This window comes from Leguminivora glycinivorella, chromosome 17 (assembly GCF_023078275.1).
Source record: "Leguminivora glycinivorella isolate SPB_JAAS2020 chromosome 17, LegGlyc_1.1, whole genome shotgun sequence".
In the NCBI taxonomy this organism is placed as follows: domain Eukaryota; kingdom Metazoa; phylum Arthropoda; class Insecta; order Lepidoptera; family Tortricidae; genus Leguminivora; species Leguminivora glycinivorella.
Genome location: NC_062987.1, coordinates 21,228,189 through 21,253,720, shown reverse-complemented (window position 1 = coordinate 21,253,720; position 25,532 = coordinate 21,228,189). Strand labels below are relative to the sequence as shown.

The window sequence follows — 25,532 nt, the reverse complement described above, 5'->3', positions numbered from 1 at the left end:
TTACAATTTTATTTGAAATCACCTTAGTTATCTATAGATAGTGATTGATAGATTCTTTATCTGATAACTTCTGAATTGCTTTTCTATCTTACTTTTGGGTGGCGTGTTTTCATTAATATAAACTACTAGCTTTTGCCCGCGGCTTCGCTTGCGTTAGAAAGAGACAAAAGGTAGCCTATGTCCTCTCCATCCCCTTAACTATCTCCATATAAAAAATCACGTCAAGTCGTCGCTCCGTTTTGCCGTGAAAGACGGACAAACAGACACACACTTTCCCATTTATAATATTAGTATGGATTCCTCTTGTATTAAGAATTAAAATTGATTGTATAGTTCGGGAAATAAAATTTGAACGTTTACTATACACGTACACGTATAGTAAACGTTCAAATTATATTTCCCGAACTATACAAAAGACAATCTTGCTTAACAATTACCCAAAGTTACTTAAATTTTGTGTGACGCAGTATGTGAATGGGCCCTTAGAACATTTGGCGAAGCCACCCAATACACTTGCAAGGTTTCCCGCCACATCAAATTTAATTAAACCAACTGACCCGACAACGAATACCCCCAATTCCCTCCATCCTGTCTAGGCGAGAGGGAAACGACCCTTGCCACCAGAGCGTAAATCCTAAAAAAAATAATTCAAAATGGCGGGAACCTCCGTCGGTAAAGCAGCGCGTCGGTAAAGCAGGTGCGGTGAGGTGTTATGCCCCTTTCTCTTTTCTACAGGTAACGTTATCGGGCCCTCTCACTCTCGCGGTTGGGTGTGGCCAGGAGAAGCGCGGGAGGACTTTTCATTTTTGTAAGTTGTAAACATTCCTATTTTAAATCGCGCTTTAGATTTGACTTGTCTATTTCACGGTATAGAAAAGGGCCTAAGGGGTACAGCGGGACAATTTCGTCTGGGGGACCAAATGCAACTGATTAATTTTTTTCCATGTTTTACAATGTTTGCATTATTAATTAGAGTGCCCACTGGTTATGTATAGCACGCGTGTTCAGTGGATACAATACATGTGCAACTCATAGTGTAATAAATAATGGAAAAAATGGATCAGTTACAATTGCCCCCCTAGTCGGGATTTGCCCCTCTGTACCTTATAGCAGTTTCCCATTTATCCATACGGTAAATAGTTGCTTCCTTCCTAATGAATATTTATTCTTTATTTATTTTGACTAATCAATAATTATAATATGCAATTAAGAGTAAGTATAAATATTTGAATAGGCTACTCCTCAATTAAAGCATCGAAGAAAAATACCTAGAAACAGTAAAAATAAGTTAAACAGTCATCAGAGTACAGTCAGCAATTCTTTTAGCTAAGCACTTTTTCATACAATCATCTATGTAGCTACTGAGTTAAAGTTTACTCTGTAAGTGTTCAGTCTCAAGAGACTACTTTCTTTACTACAAAATCGCTCCCGCCTCCGCTCCGCTCCCTCCCCCGCTGGTTTCGCAGCCTACCACACCGGCGAGGCGATACGCGGCACTCGCGAGGACGTTAGCCCGCCGACCGCCGGCCGCCGCACACGCGTAGCGCGACAATGCCCCGCGCCCGTCCCATGTGTTAAACTAAACTGTTTCTGTGCCTGTGCCTGGATAACTCTCGTTCACTATGGGTGAAGTAAGTACCGTTATTTCGATTGTAATCTTAAAACTATAAAACTACGGGTCAGCGCTCGCGTTCCGATTAATTAGCAAGAAGTGTGCTGTAGAAAGCTTTTGTGAACGGTGACAGTGATAAAGCTCGGGAAGATTTTCGTGGCCACATACTGGCTAAGAAAAAAAAGTTTTAAAAAGTGCGAATTGAACGCTCGTCTATGGTTTTACCGTAGTTTTTTTAAACGAGGGTAATTGATTATGCCAGTTGGCGTAGACTTTGTGAACCTTGTCGAATCGAAGTTGATCTCCGATAACATTTTATCAAGTGATTGTTCCATTTTATTTATTGCTATTGTCTTATCATTCCGAGAATTACCGTTAATATCGATTGTTATAAGTAATCGACTCGTTTATGAGTGGGTATTGTTTCGCTTGATTAAGCAATACCTATTAAGTTACAAGTAACAAGGAACCAACTGTTTTGTTTCAATATGGATTCCAGTAAGAAACTGGTTCAGTCGTGCGAGATGTTATCACAGACTCGGGGTAATATAAAACTACCTGAGAATTTTGATATAAGAACACCTAGATAAACAGACAGACGCGTAAATAGTGCAGCTGTTACTGAGAAAACAACCTCATACAATAAATACCTAAGTATAGACGTTTTCAAATCGAACAAGACGAACTTCAAATCTGTCGGCAGTTAAGAATTGATTGAATTATTTGTTTGAAAATTGTTACTCAGCTCAGCAGTTCAGGATCATTAATATATCGGAGCGGCTAAAGTGATCAAAAATATCAAAACACGCCTCTATTATCAAAGCGTTAAAATGCGCGTTCCGATATTTATGAGCACTTCGGCCGCTTCGATATATCAGATGGCTACTGATTTGGTGCAAAATGTACGAAACGAATTCGTAATAAACGCTAAACAATGTGTGAACTGGCCCCAATGTGAAGGCCAGTCACACTTATCATGCACCCACACTTACCTGACAGTAGAAAAAATACTCTTCCAGTTTTGCCACATAACATAATTCAGAACTATCATCATCATTCAAATTCCCATTTTATTCCTCCGACTGGTTGGAATCACAAAGGGTCGGACCATCATGTTTTCTATCACCCATCCTCTCATTCACTTATTGACAAGACATTCAGATCTGCGGCTCTGCGCAAAAGTTAAAATCGCTATCTGCCATCGTTCTTATTTATTCAATCTACAATGACCAAATCCGTACTAAAATATTATAAATGGGAAAGTGTGTGTCTGTTTGTTTGTCCGTCTTTCACGGCCAAACGGAGAGACGAATTGACGTGATTTTTAAGTGGAGATAGTTGAAGGGATGGAGAGTGACATAGGCTACTTTTTGTCCCTTTCTAACGCGAGCGAAGCCGCGGACAAAAGCTAGTAATATATAAATATTGTTTGTCCCTCTAAAATGCATTGCGTGTCTTCGGTAGCCCTTTAAAAACCCGGATGCCTTGAGGTCAGTGCTCCAGCATCGTCCACTTCAGTAATAGGATAGGTATTGTGTCCTTCCTGCCATCAAAGGGCTTGCGTGCAGCGGAACGTAACGGTCAAAAGGTCATAAGACCAACCTACATTGAGCTACTGTGGAGATTTAATGCACATATAATGTACTAGCTTTTACCCGCGGCTTCGCTCGCGTTAGAAAGAGACAAAAAGTAGCCTATGTCACTCTCCATCCCTTCAACTATCTCCACTTAAAAAATCACGTCAATTTGTCACTCGGTTTTGCCGTGAAAGACGGACAAACAAACAGACACACACACTTTTCCATTTATAATATTAGTATGGATGTGTTCTCAAAAGGGGAATGCAGACCATGACATTGCTCAAGTTTCAGTTCAACTCTTAGCAGTTAAGGGGTTGAAAGAAGACTAAATTGTGATAATACTGTGACAGGTTGCTAGCTAGCGCTCACAATTTAACCCATATCCCAAAGGCGAATTCTACGACAACCACAGGAGGACAGCGGGTGGTGAAATTCGTAACTCGTCACTACACGGGGGATTTACAATTTTACGGTTAAGTTCGAGTATAGACGACAGACGTTCTTGCCTAAGTATTCCTGTTGGATCTTTTTATCAAACTTGTATCAGATTCGTGATCATTGGAAATTGAAATTTGATTAGTTTTGTTACTGGAGGCTTTCCCAACAATCCTACCATAGAAAAATAATCTTTCAGAACTTCGGGCGCGTGTGCGGAGCCGACTCTTTTGAAGCTTTAGCGAAATGACACATCTACCTTGGATCACACAGCTCTCGCGACTTCACTCTAGACTGCCAGCCCAGGCAAGCCAGCGGCAAAGAATCCTGTCGTGCGCAACAGATTCGCGAACAGCCACCATCACCTTAGCCAGTCTCGCTATTTCTCGCAGTAAATTATTAAAAGCACCATCACCCGTAGTTTAACATCATTTCAATAAGTGTTGTGTATCGGAGAGCGCCAGGATCATCCGTGGAGAGAACGTCGAAGGTCTAAGTTGAAAGCTCGAAGGTAACGGTTTTACGCTTCCTCTAGCTTGCGACAAGGAGCTGAAATCACCGCCAGCGGGCCTACAGCACGACCAACGACTCAGTCCTCACATTCCCGGACTGTAAGGTAAACTTCGCTTACACTTATTTCACACTAGTCGTCTAACATCACATTTATCATCTTCACTCCATACCAACTTCCTTGCTGACTCGGCCCTAAATTCCACTCTATCGTTTTCCCCTTTTCGCCCCCATACAGTCCATTAATTGTCGAACATTTTGGTACGAAGTACAGTACGTGGTAAAGTACGTGGGGTCCCCATCATCTCGCCTCAAACAGCTACCCTGCGTTGACTCAATTGTTTGCACTGGTAAAATTCAGCAGGCGATTGGGGTCGTCAGCGTCACGTTGAGCTATGAGCTGATCGTACGTTAGGTTAGGATATTTCGAAAACGAGATTCATACTAATACCATCTGATACTTAAACTACTATAATTTCTAAATGGATGGCATTCACAGCATATCGAAAACCTATAAACTACGTCATCCAATAGAAGCGCCGGTGGCCTGGCGGTAAGAGCATGCGACTTTCAATCCGTAGGTCGCGGGTTTGAACCCCGACTTGTACCTATTGCACCAATAAGTTTTTCGGAACTTATGTACGAAATGTCTTTTGATATTTGCCAGTCGCTTTTCGGTGAAGGAAAACATCGTGAGGAAATGGACTAATACCAATAAGGCCTAGTTACCCTTCGTGTTGGAAGGTCAGGGCAGCCGCTTTCGTAAAAACGGCAAATCTTGGGATTTAGTTGTCAAAGCGGGCCCTAGACTATCATGAACCGCGGCGAATGCCGGCATAACGCTAGGGGGATGATGATACGTCATCTTATCCAGTCATAATCTAAAGACCATTCTAAACATTCACACGTTTTAATATCGCAATAAACCCCAACTAGCTAACTAGGACTATGCTAAATCAATTAAAGCGCGCCATGCATGGGCGCCCGCGCGACATGCGCCGGGCAAAAACCTTGGGAACGCCATTCACGTGCGATTATCAGCGTAAAATAACATACAAACGTGTACTCTTTGTATGAGTGGCCGAATAATTGTATGAATTGTATCAGATCGTGATATTTAGTACAATTTGTCATCGGAACATCGACCTCAAAGATTCAAGGACACTAAAATTCTGACTTCATGTTTGTTTTTGTGTCTTCCTGTCTATGAGCGCAATGGCTAACGCTTGTCTTCATAATCGCACTGCTTATGGTTTCCTGACTTGCAGAACAGGGTGGCTAGCCGAATGGCACAATCGCTCACGAAACGCTCACGAAACGAAGCGCTAGTAGATATCTATCTCTATCGCGCTTGCGTATTGGCGCGACAGAGCCAGCGGCGTATCGCTTTCGTTTGGCGTCGGAGAAATGCCATTCGGCTACGGGGCCAGACTTGTATCATGCAGCAAGATTTGCAAACACAGAACACCCCACTAGAAACCAAATGCAAGCGATATTGTTCGAGACGCAAATCACCAATCCTTGCGGGGTGAGGCGGGCGCGCACGGTGCTGCCATTGGTCGTTTCAAATAATGGCGCGCCTTTATGATTAGCAGTAGGGATGGGAATGGGACATGTCTATTATAGACAATGGTACCGGTACCAGTACTGTGGTGAATTTGTTTTGCAACAAATTATAATATTATAATTAAATTATAATAAGGCCTAGTTACCCTTCGGGTTGGAAGGTCAGATGGCAGTCGCTTTCATAAAACTAGTGCCTACGCCAAATCTTGGTAGTAGTTTCCAAAGCGGACCCCAGGCTCCCATGAGCCGTGGCGAATGCCGATGCCGGGATAACGCAAGGAGGATGATAATTGTGATAGCATCTCAATAAAAATCATTCTAGTAACTAATAACTAAACTGTGCATTTTTACTTACGTTTACTAAGTTAAATAACCAACTAAATATTCTAAACTAATCAATGAACTAAATACCACTACAGACTCTACAGATTCTAGATAATTATTCACTATTACAAATCTGCTTTCTTTTATATTTCATAAAATGGTAGCACATGGTACGAACGGCAGTACGAAGTTCCCGCAACAGACATAAACTAACATGGCCCCATGCCTAGTCGTTTACGTGAAAGGGATAGCATATCACATTGTTAACTCGGTAAAGAGGGATGGACGCGCCTCGGCGCCGCTCAGCACAACCATATTGACCAGTATAAATGAACTCCGCGGACAATAAACAATATTCAACAAAATAATTAATTTGACTTAACTGTGGAATGTTGTTCCATCTTTTTTACATGTAGAAGTGTTAGAAGACTTGCCACACCACTTTATGCTGTAAGAGACCATTGTTTGCAACCAAAATTGATTATTTAAGATTTCTTCCTGACACTGTTAGCGGGTCGTATACTTGGGCGCTACTGATCGGTGTCGCACGCGTTCAAACTTTTATAAACCTGATTTGTCGTATGCTTGGTGACCGCGAGTCGCCCTGTAAGGGCCATCTTGTTGTATTGATCTGTGTTTGCAAAATTCGAGCCATATCGCCGTGGATTTTGTGGCCGAGTGGTCTGCGAGTGTAGTGTCTATAAAGTACATGTAAATCTTTTTTATGTGATAGGAGGCAAACGAGTAAATAGGTCGCCTGATGGTAATCGATCACTGCCGTCCATGGACACCCAAAACACCAGAAGGGTGCGTTGTCGGCCTATGAGATGGGGACACAGTATGGGATGGTTGTAGACAGTATGTGAGGCCTAATAAGTATTTTCATTTTATCTGAAAATACTTCATAAATAAAATAGTTCATTTTTCAATAAACACACCAACTTTACAAGTTTTACAGCCAATAAAATGAGCCATTTACTTAATTTAAAAGAGCAGCTGTTGACTGACTAAACAGAGATCTCATTATGCAAGTCTATAAATATGGATGATATTTATTACTTATATACTCAGTTATACTTACTTAACTTTATGGCTACTTTACGTGTATGGCAGCGTTTGACCATGTCTGGAGAATTGGAGCAAAACTTATAAAGTAAACGCATAACCAGTCAATATGCTATATCTTTATATGCCTTAAAATGTAACTGACTACCTACCTTTGCCAGTATTTTGTTATTGGAACGCAGTCGCAAAAACTATGATTCAGCCGCGATCTTGTCTCTGGTAGCTAACTATTGCGATGTACTGAGTCGCGATGCAGTATACATTTTTTACCACATTATTGATAATAATGTGAGACAAGGATGTCACTGCTACATGATATGATACCTATCAGTATCCACCTATCTATCAGTATCACAAAACTTTTCTCCTTCTTTCTTCAAAAACCGTTTGTCTCTCATATCCGATTCAAATCGTATCTAGAGCTAATGTTTGTATGATATTAAGTATGAATCTAATGTTTGTATGATATTAAATCTCGTATCTCACGCTGTTCCTCAAAGTTAAAACGCAGTAAGTCTATATGCATTCCATACGTACTTACTACGATTTTCTTTTCATTGACAAACGAAGATACAAGTTTTTTTTTTAAAGTACCTACCTAGTGACGACATGTGGATTGTGGAATTATGTCTGACTTTGCACAGACACAGCAAAATTTGTAAATCTTATATTTTTAAACGAGCAATTCTTGTTCTTATACTTTTAAACGAGCAATTCTTGTATATTTATTTATTTATTTATTTATACCGACGATCTCGGAAACCGCTCTAACGATTTCGCTGAAATTTGTTATGTGGGGGTTTTCGGGGGTGAAAAATCGATCTAGCGTAGCCTTAGATCCCGGAAATCGCGAATTTTCGAGTTTTCATGAGTTTTTCTTTCGCGTTAGTAAACGTAAAATATGGTCGTTAATTTCGCCGCGCGCGCATCGATTCCGCTTAGCTCAGTCGTACGAGGTCGGTCTAATGTACGCAGATAGATCGTAGGTGTCAGGGTTTCGAATCCCGGCCAGAAATTAAGTTTTTGTTTTTTGTCTTTTTTTTTGTTTTTGTATTTATAAGAGTTTTTTTTATCTAAAGACGTGATATATTAAAATAGAACCGAGCGAAGCTCGGTCGCCCTGATTTTATTGTTTTAATATGACTTTCATTAATCATCTTGAAATATCCTTACATATACTTAATGTGGTTTTTTGGACGACAACGAGTCTTCAAACCTTGGTATGGTGGACAGCGAAGACCAGGAAAAAACATTCTCGAAAATAATGCAAAAAGTTCACTAAATACCTATTCGGTCAGAATCTTTGTGATTTACATACAAGAGGATAAAATATTTGTTTTTTTTTTCACTTGTTACCTGTTTATGTAGGTATGTAGGTACTTACCAGCTAAATTTTACAAGTGCTTTACAAGGCTACAGATTACAATTAACCTATTGTTAAGTACCCAATTAACAAAAACTATACAAACCTTTTCGGCTCAAAATAATAAAGTTGAAGCTGAATTTATTATATCTAAATTAACATTGTATAATTCCTATAGTATAGATTTAAATCTGTAATCTGCAAGAGCGAGGTCTTGTGATACAGTTACTTCTTACCCACTAGGAGGACTCGACAACTATATATTTAGCAATTAAGATTTTTATAAAAGACACACCATCAACGAGAGCTGTGGAAATCACGAGGAGAGGCCTTTGCCCAGCAGTGGGACACACACAGAGAACCTCCTATAGAGTAGCAGTCTTGTATATTTTGTTCGCGATACGAGTCACCAGTGCCAGGGGTGCGAGGAGCGGGCGGGGAATGTGTTAAGCGCGCTGTGATTGGCCGTTTCAAGGACGGCGGGCAGTCGCGCCAGATGAAAGGGACTGTCCCTTTACTGACGCGTAAGTGGCCAATGTAAGTTGACCTATGCCGGCTCTGAATAAATTATAAATATGACTTTTATGTGGAATGTAATGACGTCTGTTTTTAAATTTGAGCTTCTTGTTACCTTTCCACACCATTTCACACTACAGGTGGACATCTTTAAGACATCAAAATACCCTTTTTCAATTTTTTTACTGCGAAAAACACGCGCTGCTTTCGGGTCTGTTACTTGGTCGCTACTGATCGGGCACGGCGAGCGCCCGCGCTTATATCAGTGCAAATACTAGGAAGGCTGGCGACCGCGAGTCGTCTTGTAATGGATGTCTATAGGGGTTGGTCTGTGGGGACACATAACCAGGCTACTAAAAAAAACAATTGTTATTATCATTATATTTAAACACTGACCTTTTAGATTTGATCATTACTTTTTTTACGTATTTACGTAACATGAACACACCTCCATAATACACTCTAATTTTAGAAGAATTATAGAAGAAATGATACACGATCATCATCATCATTGGCCACGACATCTTAGCAGATGATTGTTGCAGTCACAGAACAGAAAAAACAGTAGAAGTGTAAAGGGGGCGTGGCGCGTGTGCCACAGTTAAGCCCAGTCGGGCATAACTCCGCGCCACTCGGCCGTAGTTCGACGGAGTGACTCGCGAGTGACGTTTGTCTGTGCACTTAAAGAAAAAAAAGGAAAAAGCTAGTGAACATGCCCACTTGCTCTGTTTTGGAGTGCAAAAATAAAAGCAGCACCAAAAATATCTCCCATGGTGGCGTTTCGTACCATCGGTAAGCATTATTTAATTTTATTTTAATAGATTTGTGACTTATTTTACGCGAGACACTTTTTTATTAATGAGCCTCACAAAAATAAACTCTATCATCATGTAGTAAAGTCGCTATTCGCATTAAGCGAAAAGCAAAGCTAGATCGCCAAAAGACTAGAACATTCGCTACTCGATCGTCCGTTGACCCGTAGAAATAGATACGGGGTGTTGTCGATAATGTCGATAAAGTTATCGACATTGTTTTTGTGCAGTGTTTGATTTTAATGTAAGTTGAATTATGTGGTTTTCAAGTTTATACAAATTAAATTTATGTAATAATGTGGTTTATTGTACATATAACCGTTCGTCGGTTAACTATAAGTAAAGAATACTTGGTGATATCATATTTATCCTTTTTCACTTATTTTAGGTTTCCTAAAGATCCTTTTCAAAAGGAAAAATGGATCGATGCTACCGGGAGACAGAATTGGATGCCAGTGAATTCAAGTACCATATGTTCGATTCATTTCAGCGAGAATGATTTTCTTATTACGGCAAAAGGCTACAGATATTTAGCTAAGAGTGCAATCCCGATTAAGAAAATAGTTACATTCCATGATGTAAGTATATATTTTTTTACTTTTACTGTATTAATTACTCTGTGTTAGTGATGTCTGCAATAATTAAGTAAGCAAATGACTTGAGGATATAACGCATTTATTGATCAGTCTTATTTGAACAATGTATTAGGCGTATTAGTAGGTACAGTTTTGATTTTTATGCAAGTTTGTTATTAAAATCCAACCTATACGTATTTTAATTGATTTCTAGCATATAAGCACCGGCGGTGAAACAAGTCTAAACCTATCTAAAAAAAGAAAGGCGGATTTCAGTAATGACTGTGATTCCAACTCTGGACCCTGTACAAAAAAATCTTATGAACCGAGTGAAGACGCAAGTTTCGATATCCCTTATAATATGCCTGGTCCTTCTAGAAAACAAGACATATACGAGTTAAGTAATATAAATGTGAAAAAAGAAACACAAATAAATGAAATGACACATAGTACAACTGTTATGACCAAATCCACAGCTTTAACAAAGCGGGTGGCAGAAGAAAGCCTAGACTTTACACCACGGAAGAAAAGTCGTAGCAGTAGTATCCAGGTAACAGGAATTAAACGGGGTACGTCTGTACTTGAGGAGGACAGTCCCGGAGTAATAAAAAAAACGCGAAAAGACGATGACGTACGAATTTCTTTTAAACGTGGTTCATATGTACTTATATATAGTCCTCCTCGCCGTGTCCGGCGACGGCGACTCCTCCAACGGTTATTGATCCGAAGCATGGAACGCTCTGATGTGGCTTGCGAAGCCAAACTTGGTTTTGAAAGTGCGATCACAGGTTGCGCAATGAAGCTGGCCGGCAGGGTTGTAGGTATAGCTATACGAGGGCTTCGGTCGTGTCTTACGGAGATGGCGTTTAGCATCCAGGTCTTCCAAACGTTGCCGCTCGTATTGTTCAACTTTTTTATGCACAGTTGCGCGCCATTCAGTTCTACGCAACGCCATCTCCTCCCAGGAGTCACTCGGTATGCCGCAAGTGGTTAGGTGACGCTTGAGGACGTCCTTGTGGCGTAGGTACTGACCCCCTGTTTCCTCTTTCCGACAGCGAGTTCGGAATAGAAAACCGCTTTGGGTAATCTACTATCGTCCATGCGTACGACGTGGCCACCCCACCTCAACTGGTGCTTAATGACGAGTGCCTGGATACCCGGCATCTTGGCGCGACGGAGGACCTCCGTGTTCGGTATTTTGTCCTGCCACTTTATGCGCAGAATTGAGCGAAGACAGCGTAGATGGAAGGAGTCCAGCTTTTTTATGTCTGCTTTGTAGCAGCACCAGGTTTCTGCGGCATAAAGAAGCGTCGGTATGACTATGGCCTTATAGACCAACATTTTGGTTGTTAGCTTAATGTCATGTGATCGCCAAACACGGTTATTCAGTTTCCCAAACGCTGCAGCTGCACTGGATATCCTAGACGGTATTTCGGACATTAGGCTATTGTCGTTCCGGAGCTTGCTTCCCAGGTACCTAAAGTGTGACACTTCTTTTAGCTCTTCGTTATCCAGTCTGATGCATGAGTGTTCTGAGTGACAGCCCCTAGGTGGCTGCACTAGCACCTGTGTTTTCGTCACACTTATAACCAAGCCAAACTGTCGGCACGATATGTTAAGAGAATCCACGTATGACTGAAGGGCCTCCGCCGAATCCGCCATAAGGCAAACGTCATCCGCGTATAACATTTCCATTATGGAAAGTTCTCTTACTCGCCGTTTGGCCCTGAATCGTGAGAGATCAAAAATGGATTTATCTGTCCTGGATTTAATCTGCATAAGACCACTGCAAGTTTTTCTTGCGTCTGTCAACACAGCAGCAAAGTATAACGCAAACAAAGTAGGCGCCAAGACACATCCTTGCTTCACACCGCAAGAGACTAGGAAAGGGTCTGAGAAGCTTTCTTCGTGCCGAACTGTAGCCATCATGTTATCATGGAATTGGCGTATTAGGTTAACAAGCTTCGCAGGGCAGCCAACTTTTCCTAGCACAACCCAAAGGGCCTCCCGTGGTACACGATCAAACGCTTTTTCTAGATCGACAAAGCACATAAACAGAGGACGGTGCTGCTCTAGACTTTTCTCTTGGATTTGTTTAACAACAAAGACAGCATCTACCGTACCTCTGCCTGGGCGGAAACCACATTGGGTTTCTGGGAGCAGTGTTTCAGCAAGAAGGGTCAATCTTTTATTTATTACATGAGCAAGAACCTTGCCGGCAGTCGACAGGAGTGAGATGCCTCTGTATGAGCTGCAGTCAGAAATATCGCCCTTGCCCTTATATAGCTTGCAAATGGAGGCATCTTTCCAGTCTTGCGGCACCGTTCCACGTTCCCATATTTTGTTGACAAGATCAAATAGTCTGCTTCTAATGTTAGGTCCGCCATATTTGTATAATTCTGACGGTAAGCTATCTGACCCTGGGGTCTTGGAGTTTTTCAGTTTATTTATTGCTGCATTGAGTTCGACGAATGATGGAGGATTAGCAAGGTCATCTTGTGTGGGCAAGCTTTCGATAGCCTCAATGTATTGTAAGTCAGTGGTTTGGGTTGGAGGGTTTAGAACCTCACTAAAATGCTCTGCCCATCGGCTAAGAATATCGCACTGCTCTGTCAGTCGGGAGCTCTTATCTTTGCTGTATATAGGCGCTATTTTCTGCGGTTTTGGACCAAATATACCCTGGAGACATTCAAAGAATCTACCGGTTTGATTTGTGTCTGCATATAGCTGCATTTCGGTTGCTTTGTCTGTCCACCATTTATCCTTCAGGAGACGAACCTTCAGTTTCAGTCGTTGTTGTGCCGCATTTCTTTCAGCGACGTTACAAGTACGCAGTGAGCGTCTGAAATCGTCAACAAGTTTCCGGATATCCGCGTCTGAAGCGTCGAACCAGTCTTGGTTTTTCTTTTGCGGTTTGCCAATTACTTGTGACGCACAGTTATGTAGGCAAGTAGCATACGTTTGCCAATGGTCATCAACTGATACATATTCTGGTATATCTCCCGCAGCTGTACCAAACGCATCATCTAGTTGCCGACTAAGATCTTGATCGTTGATCAACCTAACACACGATAACCTTGCTGGAATCTTGTGTGGAGCTCGACGTGGAATCCTAAGTTCAATACGCAGTTTGGATCTAATAAGTCTGTGATCCGTCCAGCCCTGAGCACCCTCATCACTCGAGTGATGAGAACTTCAGCCATATCCTCTGGCGTACTATGACATAATCTAAGAGGTGCCAGTGCCGGGATCGTGGGTGCATCCATGTGGTTTTAAACTTGTCTGGCAGCCGAAAGCACGTGTTTGTTAGGCAAAGTCCAAATTCAGCACAGAGAGTGAGAAGATCCAATCCGCTAGTATTACATTTCCCAACTCCATGACGCCCGAGGACTCCCTCCCACGAACTATGTTCAGTGCCAACGCGAGCATTGAAATCACCAAGCAAAGCTATTTTGTCGGCAGGTGGGATCTTTCCGAGGACGCTTCGAAGTTCTTGATAAAACTTGACCTTCTCATCATCAGGGGATGGCAGGGTGGGTGCGTAAACACTGACCAGATGAATAAATTTATTTGTGGTTAATGGAAGTCGCAACGTCATTATTCTGTCACTAATGCCCTTTGGAAGATCTAGTAGAGACCCTGCTATCTTGTTACGTATAGCAAATCCCACTCCACTTGCTGCTTTTTCACTCTGTGGTTTCCCGCTCCAATAATAGGTGTATCCACCCAGGTCCTCACGCAAAAAACCTGAGTCGCCGAGATGGGTCTCACTGATGGCGGCGATATCGATGTTATATTTAGCCAGTTCCCTAGCTATTAGCGCAGTCTTCCTCTCAGGGCATATATTGCGTTCGCTGTCTAAGAGAGTTCGCACGTTCCAGGTGCCTAAAACAAGGTGTTGTTGTGATTTATTTACATTCTTCTTCTTTCGACCGCATTAAGTGGTGAACAAGTGACCGCGGTTAGCCACATGCGAAAATATGAGACGAACTATTTTTAGGCCACCTTTTCTAGGCCCCTCCCCTGATTGGGGAAAGCAGAGCGATCCTAAAAAGGGCTGCTTTGTCGCCAGCTGTGCTGCCGAACCAGTCCTCTCGTCTCTGTCGAGTCCCGGAGCGACCATCACCAGCCGGCCGCCTAACGTGCAGAGCACCAACTAAGGCTCGGGCACACCAGGCCCTCACCTCACCATCAGTACCCCATCGCCGCAGGTCTTGTATGATCGTAGTCCTTGAATGTTGCTGGAGTCATCTACGCGTGAATATATTTAAGTGGATAAGCAGTTGCGCAGGTGCAGATCCACTCTCTCGCCTTAGGTCCCCGATTGCCAGTGGATCGGATAACCGAGACGACTGACAGGGGAAGAAAGGTGCAGTGATTGACCGCACGCCTCTACAAGTATCCCGGCGCACGCCCTCTTGAGACGCATCACAAGCGCCTTGCCCCGCCGCTGCATTTGCCGGTTGCGTTTGCCTATCGACGTTGCTCGCCTTCTACACCGACGAGGTCTTCATGTGTTGTTGCGGGGGATCACCCGACTAGAACTATGCCCACATAAAGCGTTCATAGCACCCTCCACTAGGTTTAGCCCACGGGTCGACGTGGTTTACCAGGGTGTGGCCGCTGCACACACAACAGCTACTTGGAGCCACTAGTGGAGATATTAAGGAGAGTTGCAGACCAGGCAGCAACCGCCACCTGCAAGCAGGTCGACCGACAGTCCTGTAAAGGTACTACTGCTAACTACACCCATACACCCTAATGTACTTATGGAGAGTAATCCAGTCACTAATAAAAAAATGCGCATGGAAGAAGATATACGAGGTCATGCTAAAAAACGAGTTGGTAATTTTAACCCTGACTGTCAAACAAGTCCAAAAAGATCAAAAATAGATCCAGATCAACTACCGGAATTTACTTACTCTACTCCGAGAAAAATAAAACTTTGTGCTAAGTTGCGTTGGGCTGAAAATAAGGTGAAAACACAAAAACTAAAAATTAAAAGGTTGCAAACCCAAAGTCGCAGATTAAAAAGAAAAATAAATAAAATGGAAGATATTCTAAAAGAATTAAAAGAGAAGTTTGCTATGTCAAATGAGAACATATCAACTTTACAAAACCTTAATGTGCAGGTTTGTTAATGTGATCATTTGCATGTTTTTAATGTATTTTTGTGTATTTTAGATTGTTGATTAAATGTGGTTATTAAATACTAGTAGTTCTTAACTCTGATAGAGCTGTAATTTAGTATGATTCATATCATAATTTCTATATTATATGCTTAGGGGCGATATAAAAAAAATCGGTATCCGCTAGTGCATCATAATGTAAACATTAAGATATCGGCAACCGATACTTTAATGACATTAAAATTTAGAACGTTCTGCTCAGTACAAAAAATCATATTTGCGATTGTGTTTCGTTTCAAATATCGATCGTTTTAAAAGTGAAGTGACTTTCAATCAGTAGTTGATCCTCTTTTGTGAATATAGGCTTTATATAAATGTACATAGTGTTGAAAAATCCTCCTAATGCTCAAGGCACCTATTAATTATTAAGGCCTGTAGCACTTATTAATTTCGATTAAATTCAAATCAGATTAAATTGGAACAGAGTTGCATTTGTTTTGTCGCATTCCATTTTCAAAATAATAAAAGAAACTCTATTCTCTGCACCACAAATTAAAATGTCAGTGGCAGTTATTCTTTTCTTTAATTGTATGGCTGGGCCTTAGGAGGTTATTATATGGATGTAGATAAAGTTATGTATGCACCTGTTATTAGGCATTAAGACATTCGTGTTATCTTATTATATAACTCGCCTAGCGGCTCCTAATTGTCATAAAACAACACTCATGTTTTAATGCCTCTCATTATGCACCAAAAAATAAATCTGTAGTTTGTAGAGTTAGTGTATATTATATAAAAGGTATGAGTAAAGTAGTATGAGTAAAGTAGTATAAGTAAAGTAGTATAAGTAACTAGTACATGTTATAACTGTTATTAGTCTTAAACTAAGTAAACCGAAGTAAATAATTATAACACTATTATTAACTTTTATGATTCAGGTCAAAGATTTAATCGGACGACAAATTGCCAATGTCACAGCCAACACCGTGTCTAAAACAAGATACTCCCCAGCTCTACGTAGTTTTGCGCTTACTCTAAACTACTATTCTCCAAAAGCGTATGAATATGTGCGAAGAATATTTGACACAAGTTTGCCCCATCCAAGAACCTTAAAAAAATGGTACTCCAAAATAGGCGGAGACCCTGGATTTACGAAAGAAGCTTTTGCTGCCTTAAAATGCAAAGCTGAGTCATCAAAATCGCCACTTGTTGCTACATTAGTGATAGATGAAATGAGCATTCGACGCCGCATTGAATGGGATGGTCAAAAATTACACGGTTACGTCGACATGGGCACAGGTTTGGAGGGTGATCATTTAGCAGAGGCAAAGGAGGCGTTGGTATTTTTAATAACAGCGATTAATAGTAACTTCAAAGTACCTGTGGGATTTTTCCTTGTCGATGGTGTTACCGGAATGCAGCGTGCTGAACTCGTTAAACAGTGTTTACAACTTGCAGACGCTGCTGGTATCAAAATTGTGGCATTAACCTTTGACGGCTGCGCAGCAAACGTCTCAATGGCCGGACATCTTGCTTGCTGCATTCAAGATTATAAAATCAAATTTGATCATCCGGTAACCCATGATCAAGTTGTTGTTGTGTTAGATCCGTGCCACATGATCAAGTTGATAAGGAACTCTTTCGAAAATTATCGAACCTTCTTCGACGCAGAAGGAAATAAAATAGAGTGGAAATATTTAGAGCAACTTAATAATCTTCAATATAGTGAAACATTTCACTTGGCCAATAAGTTAAAGGATCGTCATATCAATTTCAAAAATGAAAGGATGAAAGTGAAGTTGGCTACGCAACTTTTTAGTCTAAGCGTTGCGAAAGCGATACAATTTTGCAGAGAAGATCTACAGCTAGAAAGTTTTGCTTTCAGCCAGGCAACAGAGAAGTTTTTAGTTGTGTTTAATAATTTATTTGACATATTTAACTCGAAAAATCTCCACCAACATGGCTTTAAAAAAGCACTAAACAAAAAAAACGCACGCAGTGTATTCGAGTTTTTGAGCATGGCGTTCCAATACATATCTTCTTTAAAGCTTGCAGACGGAACTCTTGCCATCAAAAGCTTACGAAAGACTGGATTTCTTGGATTCCTGAACTGCATTGAAGCTATGAAGTACTTATACTCAAGTTTGATTGAAAGAGATATTCTCATTTACTTGCCCTTCTACAAGTTAAGCCAGGATCACCTGGAACTTCTCTTTTGTAATATAAGATCCCATGGAGGATCCAATAATAATCCAACAGCTAGGCAATTTATATCTGCCTATAAAAAGATGTTGGTCCATGTTGAATTAAAGGACACGAATACAGGGAACTGTACAGCATTAGAACAGTTGTCAATTTTGAACTGTTCTTCTGCTGAAGAACGCATAAATAAAACATCGGGGCTAAACATAGAAGATACCCAAAATGAAAGGCCTGACCATTCTGATGATGAACCCGATTTTCAATTTACAGACTTCAGTCGTCATGCTATCGTGCATATAGCTGGATATATTGTCAATAAAATGATTAAATCGATAAATTGCAACATATGTGCCAATGCACTTATAACATCAAAGGATCCAAACCTTCATAAGTTAATCATAGCCAAAGATAAAGGAGGACTGCAGTATCCGTCCGAAGATGTCATAAAAATATGTCAAGTGACTGAAAAGTTTCTCAAAAATTTAGACGGTGGTAATATAAACAAAGAAAAGTTAACGATTCAGATACTCAGGCAATTTATCGGTTCAAACATTTTTGATGATATATCAATGCATCAGTTGGGGGAGTTCCCCTCCTCTAACCATGTAACAGATTTGATAAAAGCTGTTACCTCGCGCTATCTCAATGTACGGATACATCATTTACTGAAGTTAAAATTAAAAATATCGAAAAGACAATTGCTAAACAAATACGTTTTATTTCAGGGACAGTAAAAGTCATATTTATCAAACTATTTTATCGTGTTGTAGGTCTGTTCTGTGTAAGTGTATTTGTTGCATGTATATCATTAATAATTAAAGCTAAAGTAAAGAATAGATACTATGAGTACCTACCTATTTATTATCTGTTTCCATTAAATCACGTTACACAAAATAAAGATGTAAATCATGAATTTCCTATTTGATTTATCTCATCCTTCTTGCGTTATCCCGGCATTTGCCACGGCTCATGGGAGCCTGGTGTCCGCTTTGACAACTAATCCCAAGATTTGGCGTAGACACTAGTTTTTACGAAAGCGACTGCCATCTGACCTTTCAACCCGAAGGGTAACTAGGCCTTATTGGAATTAGTCCCTATTTGATTTATCTATCCCACTAATAATTAACGGGTTTGTGTGTGTGTGTGTGGCCTTGCGGGTAGTGACCCTGCCTGCTAAGCCGCGGTCCTGGGTTCGAATCCTGGTACAGGCAGGCATTTGTGTGATGCGCACAGGTATTTGTTCCTGAGCTATGGAAGTTTTCTATGTATATAAGTATTTGTATATTATTATATATCGTTGTCTAAGTACCCACAGCCTTCTTGAGCTTACCGTGGGACTCAGTCAATCTGAGTCCATGATACCTATTATCATCGGGTCATTGGATCCTGCAGCGGCTGCTTGAGAATCTTGTCGTTTTCAAATGTTCATTGTTCATTCAAGATTGTATTTATTGCTAACTAGCGAAGGGGTTGTATGTATGGAAGCTTAAACACTAACTAATAGTAAAAGTGGCTTAGAGAAGCGAAAGACGCTGTGGACCTTCGGCCCTCCCCGGCCTCCAACTTCCTAGTCCGCCAGTGCGCCTTTCAGGGACGCTCCGGGCCTTCGGCCCTACGCGGAGCTCGGCCTACGCGGAGCTCGGTCTTCGGCCTTCGCTGGGTTTCGAAAACATTTTTATGTTCTGAGTGGCAGTGTCGGTCCGCTGCTCGGCCTGCGGCCTCGCTTACTTGGGAGCCTCTCAGTCTTGCTCCGGGCCTTCGGCCCTACGCATAGTTACTGTGGGGGTTATAGGGTAACCAGCCTGCGACCTCCGGCCCGCCGTTTCGCTTCTCTAAGCCACTTTTACTATTGATTCGTGTTTAAGTTAAGCTCCAATTTCTCGGTTCGTCGGCGCGCCTCTCAGGGACGCTCCGGGCCTTCGGCCATTTGCGGAGCTCGGCCTCCGGCCTTCGCTGGGTTACAAAGCTCCTCGTCGGGCCTCCGGCCTGCCGCTCCGGTACTTGCGAACCTCTCAGAGACGCTCCGGACCTTCGGCCCTACGCGGAGTTCGGCCTTCGGCCTTCGCAATATAGTTACTGTCCCCTTCTTAATAGCGGTGGTCCACAACACAAACTTTTCACGTTAACAATCGCGGCTGCGTCCCTGACGCAGCCTAGGTACCCTAATATTTATTATTCATTTATGATGCATAAAATAACGTATTATAAAGTAATTATCCGCCATGTACAATTATTACAAATAAATATATTCTATTGTATTCTATTCTATTCCATCAAAATTAATTTTATTTGCCCTACGCTGCTTCATCATCTACCTTTTTATCGATAACCCGCTCTGCACGCGACACACATCACTATTTTCTACGCTAATCGCGCATAGACAGTGCTACAACCTAGTGTCGAGTGGCCGAACTACTTTCTGTTATCGGAGCTTTTTACTTTGGTTACTCGACGCTAGATGGCAGAACTATCTATGCGATTATCATTTTTCGTTTTAATACATCATAACTGACAATTGATGTAATCAAATCTAAACAGTACGTTGTACACATAAGGTTCAAAGTGTACTAACTGGCATTGGTTCTTATTAAAATTATAATGAAATATTACGACCAATCACGTGCGGTATGTCTATGTAGTTAACGTTACGACAGTGTGCGTGTTGACGACACCGGTTCTGATAGTAGTCGAGGCTTATGCCATTTCCACTGTTTTTTTTATTCCGTGGTTGCAGTGATTTTATTGTGTGGTGCCGGTATATCGTCTTAGTAGTCCGATGGCAGCCCGACACCTGGACCGTGTGACCTATTCTCAATTAGTGTTAACACCAAGAAGACCGTTGTTATGGTTCAGGGCGTAGACGTGATGCCGAGTATCGTTCTCGATGGTGCTACTCTTCAGGTTGTGGATAGCTTCTACTATCGGGCTCCACCACAGAGTCAAACCTGTCTAATAATAAAGAACTGGAAACACGATACACTCTGTGTAATAGGACAATGATACACTCTGTGTTATTACTCTGTGCTATTGGACATACGAAGAGCACTCGAATGGAATAGAATAGCTAATGATGGCTATTACCAAACAATTCCATGTGATATCTACATCTTTTTGCCCATCTTTGATACGATGCATATCTTAATATCGATGTAAGATAATTATGATGGTAGATATTGCTAATAAGTTAGATTGTAGTTGTACTATTATACATTCTGTGCCTACGGTAAAAATAATCGTCGTTTTTGCTTTTCATTTCAAATATTACAAGCCCCTAATATTCGTTCTTTTTTTAAATTATTAATTGATATTCTAATATAGTATTTTATGCAACTGGTGGTTAAAAGAGGTCAAAAAAGGTGAGTGGCGTGGGTAACAATTTGAGGCGAAGCCGAAAATTGTTAATAAAGACGCCACGAGCATTTTTTGACTCAGTTAAACACCGTTGCATACAATACTTTTTCTACGACCAAGCACTTATTTTGAAAGAAAATTATAAATTCAACAAATACCTACTTTCAGTCATCTTAGTTATCTAGGTGGACCGCCTACCATTTTGAATATGCAGTTTGAGTGCAAACATGAAAATAAAACTGTCTATGGTATGGTTCTTTGAAGCCTGGCCACTAAGACGAATCGAGCCGAGTTGAATCGAGTTCTATACATTTGAATGCGATTCGACGCGTCGCCAATGAACGCAGCAGAAAACGAAGGAGTCTCGACTCTGCGAATTGGTTTGTTAAGTTGGTAGCAATGTATTTACTGAACTGTAAAACAGCTATATCGTGCGACTGCTACTAAATGTTTTCAGGGTATAGACTAGATAGACTTGTCCTGACATCTTTTATGTAGGGTTTTAAAGTTCTATGCACGACCTTGTAACTCACGAATAACAGTACGGGAGTAGAAAAAGTAGTTATTGTATTACATATTTATATAACCGAATCAAATCATGATTTTTCATTTTCGGTACTCCGGTTTTAATTTCTCACCTACATAAGATAAGAAACCAGCCAAAATTCCGATCTGAAGCTTTACTTTCACTGTCCTGTATCACACACACACACACATATACAAACACACAAGATAAGATACCGTCCTGTGCTTCGCCGCGTGCGCATACATCAGTGAAAGTTGCCCCAATTCCTCACTTCCTGATGTTTCATCTCGCCCCGTTCTGACTCTAATTACGTAAATAAACGCTAAATATAGAGGAACGATTACACACAGGTGTTTTTGAGTAATCCTTGAGAGATATAGTCCATAAGGGCCCATTTAGACGATACGAGAACTCGCATACGAGTTTTATTATATTTAAGCTTGAGTGGAAATGTGCGTTCATGTTTGTAAATAACTTCTGATTGAAATAGTCAAGAGATGTACATTCGGAAAAAGTCTGTAATGTAATAGTTACAGTATAACACGAATAATTTGCCTTCTAAATTTTTTTGTGTTAATTTTGTGCCAAGTCAAGCAGAAACGTTTGACAAACGATGCTAGTATTAATACAATCTTCACAGAATCAACTCAAAGGAGTTGAGTGGGGGCTATTATTAAAAAAAAAAATTATAAACTTACGAATCCAGATTAGATTATCGCGCATCCTTTTATTACTCAAATAGGATTAGATAGGACAAGTTAAACATACAAATACAAAATACAAAAATTATTTATTTCTCTAAGCACATGGCCATATTTTAGAGGAAGCCGCCGGGTAATCAAGGAGTTACCTGTGTTGGGAAGCCCGGCTTTTAAACATTGGGATGAGGATAAGACTATTAAGACAAACACTAGTAGTCTAGTTTTCCTTAAGTATACTGTGACTCTTGTTCCGAGTAAAATAAACTGTTACTTTTGCCGCACTTTATATATCAATGCAAGAGCGACAACATGGACATAGACTTTTTCAATTGTCTTAATTTTCTTGGGAAAAAGATACAATTGATGTTTCTCGAAACAAAATGTCTTCGAAATCAATTTAGAAACGGAAACGCTTTATCACCCGCATCGGATTACGATATTAAACAGCAATTTTAGTAATCGCCGATAACGTATCGACATGACGGACACACTCGATATTAGTCACGTTCCTACTCTTGTTTGTTAAAAAGAGTTGTTTTTTCTGGTGGCTGCGGGTACAGGTCTCGTAAGCAAGAACCCCGCTAAGGATACTGATGAGCCATTCTCATGTTCATATCTGTCGTTTTCCCGTTTTCCCTTAGTCGCCTTATACGACACCCATGGGACGAAAATGACGAAATGGGGTGCTATTCTTGATACCGCCACCACATCGCACAAGCATTGTCGGACTACTAATAGATGTTTAGATGATAGGGAATATCATGCACCGTTTCCAGAAAAATCCCTGAGTGGAGAATATTCTCATTGAAAAATTTTCTCCATAGGGAATATGCTGTACTGTGTGAATTTTGCCGGGAACGGCACATCAGCAGTGGGCAATAACGGGTTGATAAATCAATTTTAAATTATTATGACGATAAAGGCAAGGAATGATGATGATAAGTCGCTTTTTTTACTATTGTGGCATAATTTGTCAATATTCTGTCTTTTTCAAATTCTTACATTACTTCTAGACTACTGAAATACTTGAGTGTGTTGAAATGGCAAATGGAACTTAACTTAGGTACTTATATTAAGAATCTGTAGTTGAGTCTTTTTATGGGTAGCTAATGCGTTGCGTCTATAAGTTGCGTGTTTGCTTACTATTGCACTCCTTATTAGTGCAACTCATGCAAGCCTCGTTATTAAACGCGCAATGTACAACAAATATTCACGGGCTCTCACTCGCATTCGCCAGATCTGCCGCACCTTTATTTACTAGTATCTGGTTCCACCGAACTAGGCAACACGATTAGCTTGAGCTGAATTGTATCAATAACTCGTTTTCTCGATCGATAACACGTATCTTTTAAGGTCATGCGACCTAGACGCCACCGGAGAGACCAGCTATTATTTATATCAAGTCGTTTTCTTTTGTAAAACAAATGACTACCTGCAATTAAAGCATCGGTCTTGTACTTTGTAATTAAAAAAATCAAGCATGCACATAAACAAGATTTATATCTGATGAAAGTAGCGAAACTATTTTTGGTTAAAACAGTAGCTATACCTTCACTAATTTTATGTTTTCTTTTTTCCAGTCGCTGCTGAAGGAGGATCCTCTGTCCAGGATCCAGAGGGAGATAATTGAGGTCACAGAAAGAGAAAGAGAATTCAAGGAAGGGCACTTCAGGGTGAACAGATTGCTGTCGGAGTCAACGATCGAGGTGAACCACCAGAATGGTCACATGAATGGCGACGTGGAGAAAACGCCGCGCACGCTGAACCGCGCCGTGTCCACGTCGCAGCTCCTCGGGCCCATCGCCCCCTCCCCGCCCACGCCGCCATCCTTACTCAACACAAACGGCTACACGAGACGCTTCACACCTCAGAACGGAACCAAAGGCATCATGCAGAGGTTCATAGCCAACAAAGGGAAACTCCCTGCCAACTCACCCATGACGCCCACATCGCCTGTCGCGTTCGCGCCTCCTCTAATCTTCACACCTTCCCCTGTAGTCGCCCCTATCAGCCCTGCGACGCCTATCATCACACGCACGCCCGAAGGAAAACCCGTGCGAAAAGGATACGTACCTGTTGAGGAGAAAATCCAGAAAGAACTTCAAGAGATGAAGGATAGAGAACACGAACTGAAACGCATGAGGAAGAAGCAGAGGCCGTTCGATTTAGAACTGAGCGACAACGAGACCAGCTCCGAGTCTGAAGACGAAGAAATCCCGATGCCAGGGAAATTAAAGGCGACTAAATCTATAGGAGAATTGTACGAGGCTTTAAATGATGAGCTACGGTCGCCGTCACCGAGGAACAGCTCAGGCCATGAGTCTATAGGAAGTTTGAAGCCGGCAAAATCATTAGCCGAGCTGTGTGAACTGGGACCGGGACAGGAATTCCTTGCGCCCAGTTCGACAAGACTCATCGCGCAGTGGGAGTCCATCATACAGCAGAAACATGAAACCGGTGCGGCCTAACCGATGTCACGAGATATCGTATGATAAGTTCAATGTGATCGTCGCTCGGACGCGGCGCCGAAATGTGTGTGGGTTTTGGTAACTTTATCTAGTGCGAAACACGATACGGTACAGCGGACAGTCTAATGAGCAGGTCGCGAGTGCGAGTGAACGCCTGGTGAAGAAATTACAGCGGTTTTTGTCGCAGTCTTCAGCTGATCGATTTCTTTCATCGATCAGTCGCGGCGCGCAATTAATTTTCTCCCGATCGCGAACAATGCAAATGATGGTTATCCGTAACAGCAATTATCTCGTGCATGCGCTGTTGGAAAGCGGCCGATACATGATCCGAACTCCTCGAAGTGTGAGTAAGTTTCTTCCTATTGTTTGGTAGCTAAATACTGAAAAACCTGGGTGTTTTGCGTCGCTTTCCCAGTCCGCGGGACGCGTCGGCGCCATTGTGCCGGCTTTCTTGGCGCTGTGAGAAAACTTATATGATCGTAAAAACCGATGATTAGCCGGGAATTCGCTCCCAGTGCCACAATAAAGCGATTAATAACGCTATTCAGCATGACGCTGATTGTTTTCTGTTTCCCGCGTGTCACTGTACATACGTGTGGTCATTGCGTACGCCAATAATCGTTATTCATCGGTCGAAAGATTAGGGAACTTTCTACTTCCACACAGTAGGAGATTTATGGATGGGCAACAAATGAGAGTTCGTCCGGAGCTGGCCTCCGAATGTTTTGATGGGCCGAGCATTTCCATTCGTGTTCATATTTCACTATCATTCATAACTCTAATGAGCATTCGGTCGG

At 41.5% G+C, this 25,532-nt stretch overlaps 1 protein-coding gene across 1 annotated transcript; it reads left to right on the top strand.

Annotated features, from left to right (window-relative positions):
• Nucleotides 1-1,488: 1,488 nt before the first annotated feature.
• LOC125235204 lies at nucleotides 1,489-25,430 on the top strand. The gene is made up of 2 exons (XM_048141680.1): nucleotides 1,489-1,631; nucleotides 23,848-25,430. Exons 1-2 carry the CDS (start codon nucleotides 1,623-1,625, stop codon nucleotides 24,733-24,735), a joined length of 897 nt encoding a protein of 298 aa, XP_047997637.1. The 5' UTR covers nucleotides 1,489-1,622; the 3' UTR covers nucleotides 24,736-25,430.
• Nucleotides 25,431-25,532: the final 102 nt, after the last annotated feature.